Source organism: Psammomys obesus, unplaced genomic scaffold (genome assembly GCF_907164565.1).
Source record: "Psammomys obesus unplaced genomic scaffold, mPsaObe1.curated_primary_1811, whole genome shotgun sequence".
NCBI lineage: Eukaryota > Metazoa > Chordata > Mammalia > Rodentia > Muridae > Psammomys > Psammomys obesus.
Window position 1 is genome coordinate 5,081,207 of NW_026591598.1, and position 20,142 is coordinate 5,101,348.

Genomic DNA, 20,142 nt, shown 5'->3' on the forward strand with positions numbered 1-20,142 from the left:
GGCTACAGGAGCTAGTGCCAGGGCCATCATGACAGGTGCCTATACACAGGCCTATAAAAACCCAGATGTGGTAAATTAGTCCTCAGGCATGCTTTGAAGGAAATCGTATTTCTTGGAGCTGTTTCCATTATCTTACACAGCTAATTGGTCTCCTGGAGGCCATCCCTGTTCCCAAAAGGCCAGTGCAGACATTGCTGTTTCTCCCACAGTGCAGCCACAGTTTAGTGTTGAGCAGAAGGGGCGTGTGCTCTTAGTGGCATGGCTTGTGAGAGTTGCATACTAAATGTCCCACGTTTTAAGCAATAGGAGCAGCAATAAAATCTGCCTATGCCTCACTCCTGTCCTCATAAAAGCCCTACACTAAAACCCTGTTACATTTTGTTTATCTTCTTCATTACAGGAGAGAAAACTGAGACTCATGAGCCCTCGACTGCAAAGTGGGCTTTTGTTTTTGTTTTGTTTGTTTGCTTGTTGGTGTTGTTGTTTTATTGTGTTTTTCTAAGACTGTTTAGTATGGAAGGACTAAATAGCAGTGGAGCTCTGTTCTGGTTTTTCTGGTTCACATGTAATAGCCAGCCCCGGAACCCCTGGGCCTACATCCCATGCAAAAATATAACGGAAGCTGAATTGTCCCAAACAAGTCGTCTGGAGAGTAAAAGGCAGAGCTTGGGATACCTAGCCTGGCTCTTTAAAGGGTGAAGCGGGGAGGAAACAGCAGCTCTCTAGAGCCCTCTGCTGGCGGTGGGTGCCATTGCTGACCGGAGGGACAAGGCAGTGTTTTCCAGTTCTGTTTTATCCCCCACAGAGAAGAGCATCACTGTCCCCAGACACACCTTCCAGAGGATGAAAGCTCCCCACCTCTAAATAGCTGCAAGCCTCTGATTCTAATACCACAGAGAACAGAAGATACTGATACAATATGCCCAGAAAGAAATAACTGCTTTAGGAAGTCCGGACAGGGCCTGCTTCTCTACTGCACGCTGTACACAGCCCATGACTTTATCACGTCCCCCGCCCCCCCCCCCGCCCCCCGGGCCTGGGAACTGGACCTCGAGCCTCCTGCACACCAGGCAAGCGCCCTGCCATTCAGCTACCTCTCCAGCCCTGCTGGTTTAGAGACATGGTCTCACTAAGTTGCCTTGAATTCACTCTGCAGATCCAGACAGATCTTAAACTATTGATCCCGCCTCAGCCTCCTGAGTAGCTAGAATTCCAGTCTTGTGCCACCAGGCCCAGCTAAGCCTGTGACTCTTGAGAGAGAAAGATGGTGATTTTCAGTGGTACACACTAGTCTAAAAAGAGCTGTTTGTATTCCATGCTGAGGCTATGCCAGTGTGCTAAGAACATGCATAATTTCAGTGTACTTCAGAAATCATTTCCAAACAATATAGTGGCAAGTGTTTCCCAAAATGCCATTAGCTGTGAAATATTTTCCACATGTGGATATGTGTAGAACTCTTTATTGGATGGGCTGGGAAAATGGAAGTGGAGGGAGGCTATAGAGTGAAATTTTCCTACCAAAGAAATGAGAAAGGGAAAAGGCTGATTTTCAGGGCTTAGGGGATAGATCGGTCAGTGGTACAACACTTGCCTCCTAAAATGCACAGGGCCCCAGGTGTAGGGGGAAATCGGACTGTATAAAAAGGAACTACTCTTTCCGTCCGTTCTTGGAGTTATTCTTCATTGGGGAGCTAGTGGTAAAAGCCTGCTTTCATTTTTTTTTTTTTTTTTTCTTTTGAGACAGTGTCTCACTATGTAGACCAGGCTGGCCTGGAGCTCACAGAGATCTGTCTACGTCTGCCTCCTGAGTACTGGGTTAAAGATATTGGCTAGCACCCCGACCTGGCCCAATGTATGTTCTTATAGCGTTGGAGAACATGACTTCTGGAGCCTTCTAAGAGGAGCCCCGAGGTAGCAGTGCTCTTGAGCTTCCTCTTGCCCTGTTTTTTTCACTAGGCATTTATCCAGTTTCCAATTGAAGGTGGAGCATGCACATAAGACATTAAATTCAAATATAGGAAATAAAATTCGGTAGGCCAGATAACTAGATACAGAGTTTGTAAAGCCTCAGTGCGACTAATGTTCTTGCCTCATGAACCGGTCTTTTCTTTTTGTATGCTTCATATAGATGAATGGACAGAGGTGGACAGAAAACGAGGTATGCTATTTCTGAGCTGCATGCGTTCAGTCTGCGTTCACAGGTTCACTCGGTCGGTCGGTTAGTGGATTCTTTTAAAGCAAGACCACTTTAAGTATTTCTAGGGAAGAAATAGGATTGAGTTTCTTTAGCTGAGACATTGGGTTTGCCTTGGGATGTTGTGCTCCAAAGGCATAAACAAATTTGTGTAAGCTGAAAACTCAGCAGACTCCGGCAGAAGGACCACACTGCATCTGAAGGACTCCCCGCCCCACCCCCATCTCTCCACCCCCCTCTTTGTTGTTGTCATTGTTCCAAGCCTTCAGGGACAGCTGGGGCAGAAGCTCCACTCCTGGGAACTGCAGCAGTCCTAAAGTATCCTTCCGGTCCTGTGGTAGAAGCAAGTTTGCTTCAGTGGGAGTGGCCCTCCCCGGCTGTTGCCCTTAGCACACACAGAGATGACGGTGGAGCAGCTGAAGTGATGAAGCATGTGGCTGCATGGCTGCCAGGAGAGTGGGCAGAAGGCATGGGATCATGCATGCACTGTCGCCTTCCGTTAAATCTTATTTCCCTCTCAGCCACAGCGAGCTGCAGGTCACAACAAGACCGCAGCTTCTCTCAGTCTTTATATGTCACGGGTGCCCGCCTTCCCTTGAAGGGAATGGTTTATGCCTATCATCGGCCATCCCCAGTATTTTTAAATCTCTTATCACACCAGATATGCCAGTTCTGTATATTTATCATGCCTAAAAGCAAAATGAGGGTAAATATGATCAAGGTACATTATGTACATGTGTGAAATGGCATAAAAAACCCATTGTTATGCGTAATTAATATATGCTAACAAAAACATTTTTTACTTTTTGTGCATAAAATATATGTAAGAGAAAATATAAAAGGCCCACTTAAAACCATACTTATGATTTTGACTTTAAAGGTGTAGGTTTGTTTTCTTTATTTTTGAAAGTTTAGCATAATTATATAATGTTTTTGACTTTGTAAATATTTTTCTAATTGTAATAGAAATTTACTTAGAATGTGATATTATAGAAAACAAAAACTATTATAAAATAAATTTAAAACAAATAATGCCAGGATAGGGAATGAAAAAGAATTCAGAACAGTATAATCAGAGACAAATAAGGTAAAGTATCTATTTAGTAAATTTTGATAAATTGAACTAAGCATGATATATTAATGGATTACAACATTCTGAATCCATATGTTATATATCATATTTATCAGGGTATGATAGCTCACACCTTTAATCTTACCAATTAGGGGGCAGAGGCAGGCAGATCTCTATGGGTTTGAGGCCAACCTGGTTCTAGGCCAATCAAGGCTACACAGTGAGTTGCTATCTCTGAAGGAAAAAAAAAATATATATATATATATATATATTCCATTGATGCACTTAGTGGGTAAAGGCACTTGCTACCAAAGCTGACAACCTGAGTCTTATCTCTGGGACCCCCATGGTAGAAGAGAACTAACCCCAGCACTGCCCTTTGTCCTCTGGTCTCTGTATAAACATACACGTGCTCACATACACATTCACGCACGAAATGAATAATTAGAAATAATTGGGCTGAATGTGGTGGTGTACTTTATAGATTTGTTTTTTATGTGTATGGGTGTTTTTCCTGCATGAGTGTATGTGAACTGTATCTATGCCTGGTGACCACAGAGGTTAGAAAATTTGATCCTCTGGAACTGGAGTAATGGATGGCTGTGAGCCACCATGTAAGTGCTAAGAACTGAACCTTTGTCCTCTGTAAGAACAGCCAGTGCTCTTCACTTTTGAAGCACCACTCCCTTAACCCTAGTATTCAGGAGGCAGAGGCAGGTAGATGTTTGAGAGTTCAAAACCTACCTGGTCTACATAGCACTCCAGATTAGCCAGAGCTACATACTCTGTCTCAGATAAATAATGCATGATGATCATGATGATGATGATGATGATGATGATGATGATGATGATGATGATGATGGAGTGATCAGGGCTAAAATCAATCAATTAGAAACAAATAAAACAATTCAAAGAATCAATGAAACCAAGAGCTGCTTCTTTGAGAAAATCAACAAGATAGACAAGCCCTTAGCCAAACTAACTAAAAGATGGAGAGAAACTATCCAGATAAGCAAAATCAGAAATAAAAAGGGGGACATAACTACAGACACTGAGGAAATCTAAACAATCATTAGGCCATACTACAAAAGCCTATATGCCACAAAAATTGAAAATCTAAAGGAAATGGACAATTTTCTTGATAGATTCCATCTACCTAAATTAAGTCAAGATCAGGTAGAAAGATTGAATAGTCCCATATCACCCAAAGAAATAGAAGCAGTCATCAAAAGTCTCCCCTCCAAAAAAAGCCCAGGGCCAGATGGCTTCAGCTCAATATTCTACCAGACCTTCATAGAAGAGCTAACTCCAATTCTCTTCAGACTATTTCACAAAATAGAAACAGAAGGAACATTACCAAACTCAATCTATGAAGCCGCAGTCACCTTGATATCTAAACCACACAAAGACCAAACAAAAAAAAGAGAGCTTCAGACCTATCTTTCTTATGAACATTGATGCAAAAATACTCAATAAAGTACTTGCAAACCGAATCCAAGAACACATAAAAGATATCATCCACCATGACCAAGTAGGCTTCATCCTAGGCATGCAAGGGTGGTTCAATATATGGAAATACATCAATGTAATCTACCATATAAACAAACTGAAGGAGAAAAACCACATAATCATCTCCTTAGATGCGGAAAAAGCATTCAACAAAATCCAATACCCATTCATGTTTAAAGTCTTAGAAAGATCAGGGATACAAGGCACATACCTAAACATAGTAAAGGCAATACACAGCAAGCCTATAGCTAACATCAAACTCAATGGAGAGAAACTTAAATCAATCCCACTGAAATCAGGAACAAGGCAAGGCTGACCACTCTCTCCATATCTCTTCAACATAGTACTTGAAGTCCTAGCTAGAGCAATAAGACAACTAAAGGAGATCAAGAGGATACAAATCAGAAAGGAAGAAGTCAAAGTATCACTGTTTGCAGATGATATGATAGTATACATGAGTGACCCCCAAAATTCAACCTTCAGCTGGTAAACACCTTCAACAAAGTGGCTGGCTACAAAATCAAATCAAAAAATCAGAAGCCCTCCTTGTATACCAAAGACAAAAGGGCCAAGAAAGAAATTAGGGAAACAACACTTTTCACAATAGCCACTAATAACATAAATTACCTTGGTGTGACTCTAACAAAGCAGGTGAAAGACCTGTTTGAGAAAAACTTCAAGTCTCTGAATAAAGAAATTGAAGAAGATCTCAGAAGATGGAAAGATCTCTCGTGCTCATGGATTGGTAGGATTAACATAGTGAAAATGGCCATTCTGCCAAAAGCAATCTACAGATTCAATGCAATTCCCATCAAATTACCAACACAATTCTTTACAGACCTTGAAAGAAAAATTCTCGACTTCATATGAAGAAACAAAAAACCCAGAGTTTCCAAAACAATTCTGTACAGCAGATCATCTGGAGGTATCTCCATCCCTGATCTCAAGCTTTACTACAGAGCAATAGTAATAAAAACTGCATGGTATTGGCATAGAAACAGAATAGTAGGTCAATGGGACCGAATAGAAGACCCAGAAATAAATCCACACACCTATGGATACTTGATTTTTGACAAAAAAGGCAAAACCATTCAATGGGAAAAAAAAAAAAAGACAGCATCTTCAACAAATGGTGCTAGTCTAACTGGATGTCTACATGCAGAAAAATTAAAATAGATCCATATTTATCAACCTGCACAAAACTAAAGTCCAAGTGGATCAAAGACCTCAACGTAAAACCAGACACATTAAATCGGTTAGAATAAAAAGTGGGGAAGACCCTAGAACTCATTGGCACAAGAGACAACTTCCTGAACAAAACACCAACCCAACAGCACAGGCTCTAAGAACAACCATAAATAAATGGGACCTCATGAAACTGAAAAGCTTCTATAAAGCAAAAGACACTGTTGTCAAAACAAAACAACAGCCTACAGACTGGGAAAGGATCTTTACCAACACTATATCTGACAGAGGGCTAATATCCAATATATATAAAGAACTCAAGAAGTTAAAAAGCAACAAATCAAGTAATCCAATTAAAAAATGGGGTATGGAGCTAAACAGAGAATTCCCTGTAGAGGGTTGTAGAATGGCAGAAAAACACTTAAAAGAAATGCTCAACGTCCTTAGCCATCAGGGAGATGCAAATTAAAACGACCCTGAGATTTCACCTTACACCCATCAGAATGGCTAAGATCAAAAACTCAAGTGACAACACATGCTGGAGGGGTTGTGCAGAAAGGGGAACCCTCCTCCATTGCTGGTGGGAATGTAAACTTGTACAACCACTTTGGAAATCAATCTGGCACTATCTCAGATAATTAGGAATAGCGCTTCCTCAAGATCCAGCTATACCACTCCTAGGCATATATCCAAAAGAAGCTCAAGTACACAACAAGGACGTTTGTTCAACCATGTTTGTAGCAGCTTTATTTGTAATAGCCAGAACCTGGAAACAATCCAGATGTCCCTCCAATGGAGGAATGGATACATAAATTGTGGTACCATGAAATTTGCAGGCAAATGGTGGGACCTAGAAAAGATCATCCTGAGTGAGGTATCCCAGAAGCAGAAAGACACACATGGTATATACTCACTTATAAGTGGATACTAGACCTATAAGATAGGATAAACATATTAAAATCTGTACACCTAAAGGAGCTAAACAAGAAGGAGGACCCAGAGTTAGAAGATCAATCCTTACTTAGGAAGACAAAAAGGATGGACATTGGAAGTAGGAGAAAATGAGAAGCAGGATAGGGGCCTACCATAGAGGGACTCTAAAAGACTCTACATAGCAGTATATCAAAGCAGATGCTGAGACTCATGGCCAAACTTTGGGCAGAGTGCAGGGAATCATATGAAAGAAGAGAGAGTAAGACCTGGAGAGAACAGGAGCTCCACAAGGACCAAATATATCTGGGCACAGGGGCTTGTCTGAGACTGATTCTCCAACTAGGGACTATGCATGGATATAGCCTAGAATCCCTGCTTGGACATAGCCCATGGTAGCTCAGTAGCCAAATGGATACCGTAGTAAGGGAAACAGGGACTGTCTCTGGCATGAACTCTATGACTAGCTCTTTGACCTCCCCAGCCCCCCACCCCCATGGGAGGAGCAGCCTAGCTAGACCACAGAGGAGGACATTGCAGCCAGTCCTGGTGAGAACTGATAAACTAGGGTCAGAGGGAAGGGGAGGAGGACCTCCCCTATAAGTGGACTTAGAGAGGGACAGGGAGGAGATGAGGGAGGGAGGGTGGTATTGGGAGGAAATGAGGGAAGGGGCTACATCTGGGATACAAAGTAAATAAACAGTAATTAATATAAAAAAATAAAAATAAATAATACAGTGAGACAGAGGCTTTCTAATTTCACCTCCATCATCAGTGGTGTCAGCTTGGATTTTAAACCCTCGATTAAATTTCCCTCTTCACTGGAATGTGGGGATGGGGATGACTTAGAGTGGTCTTGGACAGTAAGTTAGATAATGCATGTGACGGTCTAAGCCTGATGTCTAGAACAGCATAAAGCTTCAAACCATTGTAACTGTGCAGACATTCCCTGGCTTCTCTCTCATAACCTTGGCTCCATCCTGTGATTTTTCCATGAACAAGTGATTTTGGAACAGAGGTAATTGATAGAAACTGAATTGCTTTCATCAAGATAATTATTTCATCAGACTAGGTTCAGAGAAACCCCACTGAAGGGCTGGGCTGCTTTTATTATAGTTCACAACCATCTTTTGACACTTCTCTTGAGCAATTTTTGGCCCACGCTTTGACGCCTGGCAGAATTTCAGGTGTGAAGTGTGGATCTTGAGGGGTTTTCATGTGTGTGATTAGATCACTGGAGTTTATTTTAATATAATTGATCGAAAATAACCAGCAGACACTGACTTCATCAGCTGTCTGAGCCCAGAGCAGGAGTCTCCTCAGGAGCCCAGTCACCAGCCCTTCTGATGTCCTTGTGAAAGACCCTCCCTCTCCTGGGTTCATTCTCCTCACGATCCAGTCCGACTCCCACTGCATTCTGCCTCATGAAGAGGAGGCAAGGCTCACTCGAGTGCCAAAAACAAACACGGAGGTGGAAGCCCGGCCCTGGCAGGGATGCAGATCGGCTAGCTGAAGACATGTGCGCCCCTCCCTTTAGCTGTCAGACTGTTGGAACAATGGTCTCCAAAGAACTCAAATTTCCCAAAGTCCCATGCTGTGTATCACAGGGACTATGATGCTCTGGCCTCAGCCAAAGGAGGAACTTGTCGTGTAGGAAAAGATTTCATGCAGGTCTGGTCATTTACCTCACTGACTACATCAGCATATGCACACAAAGGCCTTTGTTTCATCGCTTCTATGAAATTGTAATGTTGCAGAGGAGACAAGGAAAAGCAGACATTTTCGCCCTGGTGTAGGCAAAGTATAAATTCATTTTCCATTACCAAGTTGAATTTCCTCATTTTCGCCTTTTAAATAGACAGGGAAATCTAACTGCAGACTGGGTGTCTGACTAAATCTACTGTGCGGATGTGAATCTGTGCACTGTGTATCTCAGGGCGTGCTTAACTCCTGCCCCTGTGTCCCTGTGGTGGTCACCTTGGTCCTGTACACTGCACACCTGCCTGATCCAGGTGCCACAGAAAGCAAACTGGAAGAGGAAAATGCATCTGTCTCCACACTTGCACAAAGAATGAATTGGGACAAAGGATCCCCGGATGCCAGGGCCCAGCCATGAAACTTCCATTTCTTCGTTGGCAGCTTATGTGTCCCCTGCTGTGCCCACGGAGACAGACCCTGCTGCCCTCAGTTCTCAGCAGGTGAACATCACTGAAGTCTGATGCAGGAGCCATGGTGATGCCTGGCTGGTTCATGTCTCTGGGGAAAAACTCCACTTCTCTTTTTTGCTTTGCTAAAGTCAGTAACAATCGCCTTGGGGTTTTGTCACTTTTCAAGCCAATTTATTTGAGAGTAAGCTGTTCTCCTGGATCCTGAGTGCACTCAAAGACCCTAGAGAAATGACTCAGCTCTTTATAAGTTTTAACCCAATCACAGCTGACAAGGGATGCTTTAACTTGATGCCTTCCTCCCTGGCCTATATCAACTGTGGGAAACTCTCCACGTTTTCTTTTTTGAGGACTCTGTGGCTTTTCAATGGCATCTGTTCCTTGGAGTTTCAGTACTTTATACAAAGGCTATGAGAAGAAGAAAAAATTAGAAAACCCAATTTATTACAGGTCCTTGCTTGTTTCCTGTGTCTCTGAGCACCTCTTGGGGGAGGGGGAGTTAGCTGGCCGTGCTGGGCTGGCGTCCTCAGGTGTTGGCCATGGGTCTAATTCTTCCTGCCTGAGGAGGAGCAGGACAGAGTTGAGGGTAAAATGCAAAGATGCAAAGGTCAAGTGTGAGTTCAATGCTTCCGTGAAGGATCAGCTGTGTGTGTCCGTGCCTTACTTTTCTGTTGCTGTGGTAAAACACCATGACCAAGGCAACTTATAAAAGAAAGTCTTTAATTGGGATTATGGCTTCAGAGAGTTAGAGACCTGATGGCAAATGAAGGAACAGCTGAGAGTTTACAAGGCGGAGAGACAAGGACAAGGCAGAGAGAGAGAGAGAGCACTGGGGATGGTGTGGGCCTTTGAAACCTCAAAGCCTGCACTTGGTGTGGGCCTTTGAAACCTCAAAGCCTGCACTGAATGACACTGCTCCTCCAATAAGGCCACAGCTCTTAAGCCTTTCCAAACAGTTTCAACTTTGGACCAAGTGTTCAAACATATGAGCCTTTGGGAGCTATTCTCATTCAAACCACCACAGTCAGTATAGGAAGAAAATACATCCCCTCCTCCCTTTCTCTGAAGCAATTCCACTTAAGATTCAAGTACCAGCTGAGTACTTGTTTGACTCTAATACCAGTACTCTGAAGGTGGAGCCAAAGAGAATTAGAAATTCAAGGCCTTCCTTAACTAGAAGCCTTAATCCCAGACCAGCCTGGACTACATACATGAGACTTGACCTCAAATAAAAAAAATTTAAAAAAAAAAAATTTTTTAAAGTGCAGCCCTGTTTCCCTTCTCTCTATAAAATGCTTTTAAAATAATAATAATAAACTATTCCTGCTCTTGTGGCCTTGGTTCTTTAAAAGTATATAGCCAGAGCCAAGCACCTATCACTTCCATTGTATTCAGCATGAGAAAGTGGAGTTTATATCTTTCAGAAATAAGCACTCATGCCAGATAGTGGTGGCACACACTTTTAATCCCAGTGCTTGGGAAGCAGAGGCAAGCAAATATCTGAGTTCAAGGCCATCCTGGTCTACTAAGGAACTTCCAGGATGGCCAGGGCCACACAGAGAAACCCTGTCTCTTGGAAGAAGAAGGAGGAGGAGAAGGAAGAAGAAAAAATAAGCACTCACGCCCAGCGCAGTGGTGCACATCTATAATCCCAGCACTCAGGAGGCAGAGGCAGGCTGATCTCTGTGAGTTTGAGACCAACGTGGTCCACAAAGCAAGCCCAGGATAGCCAAGGCTACACAGAGAAACCGTGTCTCAACATCCACACTGTGTGCCTCAATGCCTTCTGTAACTCTAGCTACAGAGATCTGAGGCCTTCTTTTGGTCTCCACAGGCACCTGCATTCATTCATACACAGATACAATATATAGAATTAAAAGTAAAAGGGGCTGAGAAATAAAAAATAAGAAGAAGAAGAAGAACTAAAAAGATGGCTTAGCAGTTAAGAGCGTTCGGGTGTGCTGCTCTTCCAAAAGACCAGAGTTCCGTCTTCCGGAACTCCACCAGGTGCATCGGAACCACCTGTAATTCAGTCCCAGGGGGTCCCAACTCCTCTGGCTTCTGTTGGGTACCTACACTCTCTTGCACATGCCTATACCATGGGCCCATGTTTGCACACACACATAATTAAAATAACAAAAATATGCCTTTAAAAATAATCTTTTTTAAAAAGTTCATTTTGTATAACTAAGTAACAGCTGTCTGTGAATGTATGCTCCTGATATCCATATACTCTCCCCTTAACAGTAAAATAATTGGCTTAAGAATCATCTGGAGGACTCAGCGATCGAAGCATGTGCTGCTGCCCCAGAAGATTCAAGCTCTGTTCCCAGCACCCATGCCAGGTGGCTTACAAGCACCTTGAATTCCAGCTCCAGGGCATCAGACCCCTCTAGTCTCTGAGGGCACCTGCACAGACACTCACACAGACACACAGACATATAATTTTTTTTTAATTTTTCAAAGACTAGTCTGCACCCGCAGATAGCTCAGGAGGTAAGGGCACCTGCCAAGCAAACGTGCCAACCTGAGTTCAATCCCCACAAGCCTTGGAAAGGTGGAAGGAAAGAGGGAGTGCCACCAACTTGTCCCCTGACCTCCACATACGCACCTTAACACACGGGTATGTCCTCCCCACCCACAACACACAATAACAATATAAGAAGCATCCAGAGCAATCTCTGCTCACCTGTACCTGCTGCCCTTCTTCTCCCAGAGCATCCCCATACCTTCACCAGGGTACTTGGTTGGCTACTGCAGAATATCTACAGCAGAGCTGAGGCCATGTTGGTTTGCACAAGTCTTTAATTCTCAACAGGTGGGAGTTTCACTGGCCCAACGGGATGGGATCTGTCCCTGTGCTGTGAAATCAGTATCACAGATCAAACAACGAGGGATATGGATGTGCTCAGATGAAGCAGTCTGAACCACATGCTTTGTAGACACACTAAAGACACTGTAATAACCACTGGGCAGTGTGTCCGTTTTCCTGAAATGTTTGTTACGAAAAGTAAATCGCCACTGTTTGCCTGACGTTTGTGAAGTTTAATCTTAGATGAAAAACGGTTTAGATTGCCTGAAAGAAAAACAGCACACATCACACACAAGCACTAATAATAAGGTCGAATATGGTTTGTAAAAGGGCCAGTGAGATGGTTCAGCCAATAAAATGCTTACCATGCTGAGCCATGCTAAGTCATGCAACCTGCCAAGCTGAGCTCAATTCCCACAACCCTTGGAGGTATAGAAAGAAGCATGGCCGCCTTCACACACCGCTCCACACCTCCACAGACAAATAATGAAATTTAAATTTATTTATTTTGGGTGTTTTGTTTTGTTTTGAGACAGTATCTCACCATGTAACCCTACCTGGTCTGAAAGTTACTCTAGACCAGGCTGGCCTCAACCTCACAGAAACCTGCCTCTGCCTCTCAAAGGCTGAGATTAAAGGTGTGCAACACTGTGCCCAGAATAAAACAATTATTTAAAGAATGTGAGCTGTTTCTCTTCTTAAGGATGTACTCTAACTTATTATCTTTGTTTGTTTATAACAGTCTTTTTTAATAGAAAAAATTTAGATTTCTTTATTTTGTATATATGAATATTTTCCTTGCCTGTATGTGTATATATATCTATATCTATATCACACGCAGGCCTGGTACCCACACAAATCTGAAGAGGGCATCAGATCCCATGGAACTGGAGTTACGGACGATTGAGAGCCATCATGTGGGTGCTGGGCACTGAGCACTCGTCCCCTGAAAGAGCAACAAGTGCTCTTAACAGCTGAGCCAGCTCACCGTCCCCACATTCTTTTTCTTATTTTATTTTCTTTTTTGTTTTTTGAGACAGAGTTTCTCTGTGTAGCCCTGACCATCCTGGAACTCACTCTGTAGACCAGGCTGGTCCCAAACTCAGAGATCCACCTGCCTCGGGAGTGGAGTGCTGGGATCAAAGGCGTGTACCACCACTGCCAAGAACAGCAGTACTTTTTTTTTTTTTTTTTTTTTTTTAAGAAGGAAAGATTTTCCTTATTAAGGTAGAGACTGTTTGTGAAGTGGCCTGTAACAGCTAAAGCACAGTCTTCTGGAACATTGTCACTGTGGAAATTTGCCCTGAAAGCTTGTCATGGAGCAGCCCTGAGCCCTGCTTCCTCCTGGACACCTGGGCTGATCTCAGCAAGTGCTCCATACCTCAGCTCTGTCGATGCCCAGCTCTACCTGTACCCTGTACCCATAGCACTCCTAAGTAAGGCTTCTTGCCGTACCTTCCTTGCTCATCTAGATTCTCTCTTGTCTCCGCAGTTCTGAATGACATCATTTCAACCATGTTCAACAGGAAGTTTATGGAGGAGCTGTTCAAACCCCAGGAGCTGTACTCCAAGAAGGCCCTGAGGACTGTATATGACCGCCTGGCCCATGCTTCCATCATGCGGCTGAACCAGGCCAGCATGGATAAGGTGAGCAGGCAGCCACTTAGTCAGCTTGTGGATGGTCCTAGACAGGACCAAATAGGATTTCATATGCAGTGGTGTCTTGGGAAAAACAAGGACGTGTAAACATGATCTGTGGTCATGTTGTCAGGTTGAGAGGATCTCGGGAGGCATCTGTACCAATCTCTCTGTTGAGTTTCACCTGTCCAGAGACAGCTCAGCTGTTCTGATGCCTATTTATGGGCATGAACGTGTGCTACCCCGGACCTAGTACTCAACTCCCTAAGCTTTACCTCTGGGAAGAGGGCAAAGAGGGCACCTAGGAAAGCCAGTGTGACCATAGCATGATGTGGATATGTTCAGAAGTCACAGTGAGGCCCATTAATATGAGCAATAAATATGCCTTAATAATTAGGTTTTAGCCGGACATGGTGGTGCATGCCTTTAATCCTAGCACTTAGGAGACAGAGGCAGGTGGATCTCTGTGAGTTTGTCTGGTCTACAAAGTGAGTCCAGGACAGCCAGGAAACCCTGTCTCGAAAAAAAAGGAGGGGGGAGTTGTTTGGCTGCCCCACCAACAATCCTAGTAAGAATTTGTTACTTTAACAGTTACCAGGCTTCCCTCCTTATTAACTCTATAAGGTCTCCTGCCAGCCCTTGAGTATGCAGATGAAGTATCTTCCAACACCCCTGTCGTGGCCATTTGTACATGACCACACAATCCTTGCCCCAGAGACCCTGGCCACCTCCCCAAGGGCATAAATATCCCTTTCTCCCTGCCCAATAAACAAACCAGTTCTTGGAAGCTGTTTCTGGTCTGCTCTTTGCCCACACACTGACCTCCCCCGGCCAAGCTTCATTCCCTCCAGTCCAGCCCAGTGCACAGTGGGCCTGGACACCCTGAGGAGACACAGAAATGGGGTCGTAGTCCAGTGCCCAGTCCAGAACTCTCAGCAGGCAATGTGGTTTCATGTGTCCCAGACACAGAGGGTGACCAGAAACCATGGTTTGCCCAGGGATCTTCTGGCTACTCCTGTTGTCTTAACTCAGTTACTGGCATCACCCTTTCAAATTCCCAGAAGTGCTCTGGCTTGGATGACAACCCATATGGTTGCCTGAGGCAAGCCCGTGGCTGCCTTGAAGCAATGGCTCTGTTCAGGTTCTGATCTGCTTTTATGGTCCCATCTATTCTGTGTCTTGGTTGACAGCTCTATGACTTGATGACCATGGCTTTCAAATATCAAGTGCTACTGTGTCCACGCCCCAAAGATGTGCTGCTGATCACCTTCAACCACTTAGACTCCATCAAGGGATTCATCCAAGACTCCCCAACCATCCTGCATCAAGTAGACGAAACCTTCCGGCAACTGACAGAAGTAAGCATATCACCAGCCTGTTCCTTCCCTGGCATAGCCCTCGTTCTCAGCCAACTGTAAGAACTAACAGACCCTATGATTACAATGACAGGGTCAAAGCCTGCCACTCTCCTACAACATTCTAAAATCCCACAACTGCCTATTTTGTAACTACCATGGGCAATTATCATCTTATGCTTTCTACTGTGGCTTTTGTAGTGGGAAAATAGCACAAAGAACTTTCCTCTGGCATCTGAAAGGGTGTTGGGAGAGCATGTCTGCTCAATAGTGGGGAGCAGACACTCCAGGCCTGTAGAGAACGTGGCATGGCAGGTTTGTTCCACTTGGGAGGGAGGGTGCTGACACTCCCACTGCCAGGGTCCCTGCTTATCAGAGTCCCACATAGGTGTCCCAACCCTGCCTGTCCCCACAACTCAGCCCATGGTGGAAAGTGCAATGCTTCCCCCCGCCTTGCCTTGGCAGGTATATGGGAGTCTGTCTGCTGGGGAGTTCCAAATGATCCGGCAGACCCTGCTGATCTTCTTCCAAGACCTGCATATCCGAGTAAGTCCCTGGAACACCCTCTCTGCTACTGCCCCGCCCCCAAGCCAGTCATCCAGAAAAACCAGGAACAAGATTTTTCCCAGCTAGTGATTCCCATCATGCTTTGGATATGTGGCTCTAAGCATTCTCATAATAGATTTAAGCCATCATCTCCCCAACTCCATTAAAGCTTCTTTGAAATGTGGGCTCATCCTTAGCTTCTATAAAAGAACTGTGCTGTTCAGGTACTAGTGTGACCTCAAAGCTTATCTCAGGCTCATCGTCCTCAGTGTCCCAGCATCAGACACTGTCACATGGCTACCCTCCTGCTCCATGAGACGCACCCTTCCCTGGCTTTCCCACTTTCTTTCGGTCTTTCCTCCTCCTGCCTTTGCCCATCCACCTACTTCCTGAGATCTATCACAGTCAGGCCCAGTGAGCCTATAATTCCATATCTGCCACTAGATGATTGCCTGAAAGCCAATTGAGCCCGACTCTCCAGCTTCTGCTGAGGATGCTTCCTCTCCACCACTCACTTGGCTCAGAACCAGTGTCATTCTGATTCTCCATCCTTGATTTGTCCAGTTGCTTCTAAAGTGTATAGGATTTGCTCTTCCTACAGTTCTGCCCTTCTCTCCAAGCTGCTGGCACATTAGGCTCACATAATTTTTTCCCCCAGTTTCTGGGACCCTGACCAAGTCCCTGTGTATGCTAAGCAAGTTCCCTACCATTGAGCTAGGATTTAGCCTGCATTCATTTTTTGCATGCTGTTGTTCCCCTAAATGTCCCCCTCTCATTATGCCACACCTACTCCAAACAGTTCTATACCCTAACTTTCAAAAACACACTTCTAAACTTGTGTTTTTGAAAGGGGTGGGGCAGCAATAACTCTCCTATGTAGGGTTTTGTTCCATCCTAAAGTTGAACCAACTGAGGTGGGAAGATGGCGTGCCGCAGCAAACCCAGCTCTGGCCCTGGTGCCAGACAGTGTCAGCCCCACGTTGAGCCCTGTGCTCTTGACTCCTGTCTCCTTCACTGAAAGTGGAAATGAAAGGATGTAATTTGGAGTTTGCTGGAAGAACCCAGTGAAGGAGCATATATAATGTATGTGTGCTCAATGTGAATGATATAGAACACATCTACAAAAGATAGGCAAGATAGTGCTGCCTCCTGGGAGTGAGGGAGGATGGAGGATGAGGCGAACAGGGAGACACAGCCCTTTCTGTTCCTTTGGAACCCAATACCTATGCACGCACAAAAACCAAACCAAGAAGAGGACTAGAATACTGTTTGTGCCTGAATGCATTTTTTTTCCCCAAAGGCAGGATGACAAATAAATTTCGGCCCTAATGCCAATTTTATTTTTAACACTCATGAATAATTTCATTGTATTCACTATGGATGGAGCAAGAACAACATGAATCTAAACTAAGATCTCTAATGTTCGCGGGTGAAAACATAAAATTCTGAAAGTACAAGCAAGATTAAGTTTGCAGCAGATTTAAAATCAATTTGAACATAATGAAAATTCCACTTAGTAGTGTTACCAGGGCCATGCATATTTAGGCATATTTTATAGATTGTAATAATATAAACAGCCATATTGATTTCTCAGTTGTGAGGAGATAAAATCCACTGTAATGAAAAGACAGGCCTAATCATAATTCTATAGTGAAATGTTTCATGCTACTAAATATACTTTAATTGCTAAATGGGTAGACAAGGAAACATCAAAATTATAGTTAGTCATGGCAGTACAGGCTGTAATGCACCATTTGGGAAGTGAGGCAAGGGGAACAGGAGTTCAAAGTCATCCTTAGCTCTATTGGTAGGGGCGGGGAGTTGAAGCAGGATGATGAATCACACAGCTTGGCAGTCCTCTTCCGATGATCTGAACATCTGGGCTGGCTTCCCATGTCTGGTCTTTACTAATGTTTCTGTTCAGCTGCAACTTGTGATTGCCTATACAAATTTTCTGTTTTCAAAATAGTCTTGCTAGTTTTTAAGATTTGTTAGCAAAACCAACTAAATCAAGAAAACACAGCTCTGCACCAAGAACTCTTGCCATTTTAAGCAGAGCAAATACAAAACTGCATGTCCAATACCAAGCTTTCCATCTCATGAAACCACATTTGGCATCATAAATGCGGCCTGTTGAGGTTCAGGAAGAGCTGCTCACTGGCCACTCAGACACTAGACTCAAACTGACGAAAGTTTACGCTTAGCAAAGTCTAACTGGTCAGAGACACAGTCTGGATTTGGGATCCAAGACTGTGATGCCAATCAGCTTTTAAGGCAGGCTGTCTCTAAGAAAAAACTAACCAGGGGAGGGCATGGCATCACTTTGACTAGCTAGACAAAGTGTTTCTAACTGACCTTTAATTTGATTGGTCCTGCAGTGGGGACTTTATAGAATGTCCAGGTACATTGTGCCTAGGTATCGAGACAAAGCATTTGAAGCTGATTCACTGGTATATAGGGCAGGTGAACTTGGGGATTTTCCAGTTCCCTCTCTTGAGGGTTTGGGACCTTCCAGCTCCCTGCTCCCATGAAAAAGGAACATAGCAGGATATTATGATTTAACTCAGGAAGAACATACATTTATTATTAATTTAAGCAGAACATGTATTTATCATCTTATTATTCTATTCTAAGCAGCAAGTATCGAATTGCACACTATGTGACGCAGTAAGGCCTAGACATGTCTAGACGGGCCTCAACATGGCCAAAGTCCTGACCTGTCCATAGGGACCTGGACAGAGACAGACTGCACTAAGACCACTTCCATTTAGGTTCCTTGAGAGTTGATTACAACCATCTCAGCCTCACAATACCCTTCAGCTACTTATCAAACCCCAGGCTTGACCTCACAGAGATCCACCTGTCTCTGCCTCCTAAATGCTGGAATTAAAGGCATGCACCACCACACCCAGACTTCCACCTCGTTTTCTGAGATAGAGATTCCCATTGGGATCTGAGGCTGGCCAAGTAGGCTAAGCTGGCTGGCTGGCAAGCTCTTGGGAGCTGCCCGTCCTTATCTGGTGTTATAGGCATGTACCTATCTAGGGCATTGGTCAGTATCGCTTGTCCTGAGTGTCTGTCTCTGGATGGACAGGGCTCTCCGGCAGCAGCTGCAGCTGAACTCTGAGCCGTCTTCCTCTCACAGTAAAGCCAACCACACCTATTTTCATGTCCCCCCCCAGAAGTTGGCGCTCCATGCTTGCACAGCATGCAGTCAGTACACCTGCTGTCTGTCTGTCTGTCTCTGTCTCTGTCTCTCTGCCCTCCACCCCAAGACAAATTTTTGGCAGGCTCATGAAAAAAGTGGGGAAGAGGGACAAAGGAGACTTCCTGGCTCAGTTACCTTACTGAGGATATGGCCCCAGGTCTTGGTAGGGGAGGCTTCAGTACTTTCATATGGGAAATGCAGGAGTCAGAAATGTGCCTGCAGCTGGATATAATCTGGTAGGCAGCAGGAAGCCAAGGATATTAAGAAAGGTTCATGGTTGCTGAGGAGTCCAGAAGGGTGTCTTCATCACTAGAATGGAGAGTTGGCTCAAAACAGATGAGGAAGGCAGGAGAAGGGGTCAGCAGTGAGGAGCAGAGGGTAGGGTGGCCAGGTGCCAGGAGCCCATTACATTGGCATGGCTTGGCATCCAAGGAGATAAAGGAAGGTGGTTGAAGGTGGCTCAGATTGCCATCTTGGTGGCCTGATAGTGGTACTCACTGAGATTGGAAATTTTAAAGGATGAGGGAGTCTGGGAAAGATAAAAGTGAACATTTTTCTGAGGGGGGTTAGAGGAGCATTCATTCAATGGACTCAGCTTTCTCATTTCTGCTAAACTCATATTCCTTCATCACAGAATCTGAAGGTGAAATTTTTCTTTCTTTCTCTCTCTCTCTCTCACTTTGTGTGTGTGTGTGTGTGTATGGTTTTTCAAGACATGGTTTATCTGTGTAGTCTCTTGGCTATCCTGGACTTACTTCATAGACCAGGCTGGCTTTGAACTCACAGAGATCTGCTTGCCTCTACCTCCCAGAGTGCTGGGATTATAAGCATGCACCACCATGCCTGGTATGAAAATTTTCTTGAAGGTCATTCACTTACCTCTGACCAAGCCAGTTTACCCATTCCCCTCAGAACATGACTTGTGCCTGCTCTTTGCTGCTTCTGAAGCATCATACACAATACCTGCTTCCCCCAAAGCAAATAGCATCCCAGCCACCAGCATCCCTGGCCTGGCATTGTTCTCATCAGTGGACTGCTATGCTCAAGTATACTGTGTGGACTGTCTTGCTTTATGGTGTGTTTTGGTTGTTTTTCTGTTTCTGTGGTAAAACACCATGACCAAGGCGACTTATAAAAGAAAGCATTTCATTGGGCGTACTTGCAGAGGGCTAGAGTCTGTGATGGCAGTGTGAAGGAGCATCTAAGAGCTCACCTCTTGATTTACGACCATAAGGCAGAGAATGAGCAAAAGAGCAAGCAAACATTAAATCACAGAAATCTTTTGAGACCTCAAAGCTTCCCCCAAGGACACAGCTCCAACAAGGCCACACCTCCTAATCCCTTCCAAACAGTTCCACCAGCTGGGGACCAAGTATTCAAGCATATGAGCCTGGGTGCCTTTGCATTCTCATTCAGGCCACCACATGGTGCTTTTACATGTATGCTGTGTCCTGTGTCCAAATAGGCCTTTTCTTTTTTTTCTTCCTTCCTTCCTTCCTTCCTTCCTTCCTTCCTTCCTTCCTTCCTT

The 20,142-nt window shown here is 44.3% G+C and overlaps 1 protein-coding gene across 2 annotated transcripts in view; it reads left to right on the forward strand.

The window, feature by feature from the left end:
- Oscp1 (organic solute carrier partner 1) overlaps positions 1-20,142 on the forward strand; it is a 31,205-nt gene that overhangs the window by 4,214 nt on the left and 6,849 nt on the right. The window contains exons 2-5 of one of the 2 annotated variants that reach the window (XM_055611092.1): positions 2,129-2,158; positions 13,360-13,514; positions 14,696-14,863; positions 15,326-15,406. In XM_055611092.1, the coding sequence (XP_055467067.1) occupies positions 2,129-2,158; positions 13,360-13,514; positions 14,696-14,863; positions 15,326-15,406 (434 nt within the window). The remainder of the gene's footprint in view (positions 1-2,128; positions 2,159-13,359; positions 13,515-14,695; positions 14,864-15,325; positions 15,407-20,142) is intronic. The other variant, XM_055611093.1, reaches the window with a different exon arrangement.